General features: G+C 52.0%; 1 protein-coding gene across 1 annotated transcript in view; it reads right to left on the bottom strand.

Annotated features, from left to right (window-relative positions):
* The window catches only part of SULT4A1 (sulfotransferase family 4A member 1), a 20,442-nt gene extending 19,016 nt beyond the window's left edge, over positions 1 to 1,426 (bottom strand). Inside the window, exon 1 of the mRNA XM_015820202.1 lies at positions 1,258 to 1,426. Coding sequence (XP_015675688.1) covers positions 1,258 to 1,426 — 169 coding nt within the window. The remainder of the gene's footprint in view (positions 1 to 1,257) is intronic.
* Between the last annotated feature and the right edge of the window lie 1,260 nt (positions 1,427 to 2,686).

Below are 2,686 nucleotides of genomic sequence, written 5' to 3'. Positions count from 1 at the left end.
CATCTGGAGCGTGTCAGCAGGATGGAAAGACTGAGAAGATGGGGAGACTGAAGACTGCAATATTAAGCAGGAAAGAATCAGTTTTCTCCCTCTGCAACATCCATGTGGACCAGCCCACCTTTGGATCACCTGCTTTCTCTCTCAGATGTCCTCACAGGTCACTGTTTTCCTTCAAGATGGGCCTTCCCTATCTAACCAATGGTACTGGAATTTCCAGCAGTCTCCATTCAAGCAGGAACCAGACCTGACCTGATATGACTTCTGAGGCTGGCTAACTGCTCCACCTGCACTCAGCTGTGTTGACAACCCAGCCGGAGGGGGAAAAAAATCCCTCTGTGATTCACCTCTGTTGATGGGAAAATAAGCCCTTCCCTTATTATCGAAGGTTATCTCTCAGTACAAATGCCTCCCTAACAATGATTTCAATCTGGAATAAAAAATAATGATCAGTTTTCAAAAATTTTAATGCATAAAAATGCACAACGTCTCAGCCTACAGGTCGAAGGTAAAGACGAAAAAAAAATCATGTTTAGGTAAGGAAGAAAAAAGCATTTGCAATGTACATATTTCACCACGCATGTTTCCGGCCCTAAAATGGGCATCTGGGCTAGCAAGCCCATCCCCACAACTCCCTAGGGCAGGGGTAGGCAACCTTGGCTCTTTTATGACTCGTGGACTTCAACTCCCAGAATTCCTGAGCCAGCTATGCTGGCTCAGGAATTCTGGGAGTTGAAGTCCACGAGTCATAAAAGAGCCAAGGTTGCCTACCCCTGCCCTAGGCCTTACCCTTGGTCCAACATAGGCTCTCAGAGGAGGTAAGCCAGAGAGGTAAGCTAAGATGATGATGATGATGATGATGATGATGATTATTACTATTATTATTATTATTGTTATTATTAATAATAATAATAATAATAATAATAATAATAATAATTATTATTATTATTATTATTATTATTATTACTATTATTATACGAGGACCACAGTAGTAACATATAAACCCAGGGCCCCCATCTCTCTCCATGGGCTTCCAGGCGGCAAAAAGGAGAGCAATCGGGGCTTCGCACCGGAGTCGGGTGGGCGAAGGAGAAAAACCGGAGGAAACCGGGAGAGGCAAACAGGCGATGCTCGAAAGCGTCGGGGCAGGGAGGAGAGGGAGGAGAGGGGGAGAAGGGGATAGAGGGATGGATGGATGCCTCCTTTCCCTCCACCACCCCCCGCCCGCCCGCTCGCTCGCTGCGCAGCCCCGCCTCCTACCTGATTTGGGGTAGGTAACAATCCAGACGTCGCTGTCTCGCACGGGGAAATTGGTGATCTCCTCCATCTTTCCGCGGCAGAAGGGCGGCAGGCGCACCCCGTTGTACTCGAAGTACTTGCTCTCGAACTCCCCCGGAGTGCTGGGGGTCTCGCACTCGCTCTCCGCCATCCTCCGCCTCTGCCTGCCTGCAGCCGAGCAAAACCGGGAGCCAGCTGCTGCAAGGGCGCGCCCGCAGGGATGCTGCCTTCCCGGCGCGAAAAAGGGGCCCGCCCGCCTGCCTGCCCTGTAGCTCGCTCGCTCGCTCGTCCGCCCGCCCGCAGCTGGTTGCCAGCTCTGGACAGCGGCAGCTTTGCGCTCCGCGCGGGCCAAGCAGGAGCCGGCCTTCAGCGAATGGGCTCCGGGGGCGATGATGTAATGCGACGTCGCTCAAGAGGCGGCCAGGAGGAGGAAGGAGGAAGGAGGGAGGCGGAGGCCGCCGCCGCCGCGGCACAGCAGAGCCGAGCCAGCCCGGCTTAACCCTCGGCGTGCCTGGCGTCTTTCGCAGTGCTGCCCCCCCCCTCCCCCGCCTGGCCCGGGGTCGGGGAGCGAAGCGGGGTGCTCGCAGGCGGCCTTCCTTTGCGACACGCCCAGGAGGAACCCCGCACGAGAACCCGTGTTGCACGTCGGCCGGGTTCCCACAACCCTCAGGAGACGCTGACCGAATCTAAACCGGGAAGACCGGGTTCTTATGAATACCTCCCCACACGGCAGCAAAGCCACTGAATCCTCAGGGAGCAAAGAGGCTCTCTGACCAACGGTGGCCTCAGTCACATTTTGCAGTCCCTTCTCACAATACTTGTGTAGTCCCAACGATCGATTGTGTCGTAAAAGAAAACCAAGATGAGTGGCATTAACACAGAATATAAAGGCTTGGAAAGCTGAGATAGGAACCTTTATCTTGGTGATCTGGCATCTGAATGTATTATTACCAGATCTGACACTGCTTAGCTTTGGGGGAAATCGGCTAAATTAATCAGTGTTTCTCAACCTTGACAATTTTAAGGCATGTGGACTTCAACTCCCAGAATTCCACAGCCAGCATTGCTGGCTGTGGAATTCTGGGAGTTGAAGTCCACATGCCTTAAAATTGTCAAGGTTGAGAAACACTGAGCTAAATCAAAGCTAAGAGACAAGCTTCCCACCCTAGCACAAATACAACTTTGTGGTGGCGCTGTGGTTAGAATGCAGCAGTGCAGGCTGACTCTTGCTGGCTGCCAACCAGCAGTTTGACAGTTCAATTCTCGCCCGCTCAAGGTCGACTCAGCCTTCCATCCTTCCGAGGAAGTGGTGTATATATATATATAAGTCTAAGGTAGTGCTATTGCTATTCTTTCGACTCTTTAAGCTGATTGTGAGAACACAAACTTTTGTGGGCCTAGACCCGTTATT

The sequence above is a fragment of the Protobothrops mucrosquamatus genome, unplaced genomic scaffold (genome assembly GCF_001527695.2).
Source record: "Protobothrops mucrosquamatus isolate PMUCROS unplaced genomic scaffold, P.Mucros_1.0 scaffold1087, whole genome shotgun sequence".
Taxonomy (NCBI): domain Eukaryota; kingdom Metazoa; phylum Chordata; class Lepidosauria; order Squamata; family Viperidae; genus Protobothrops; species Protobothrops mucrosquamatus.
The sequence above is the reverse complement of the archived record's forward strand: the minus strand, read 5'-3'. Positions and strand labels throughout refer to the sequence as shown.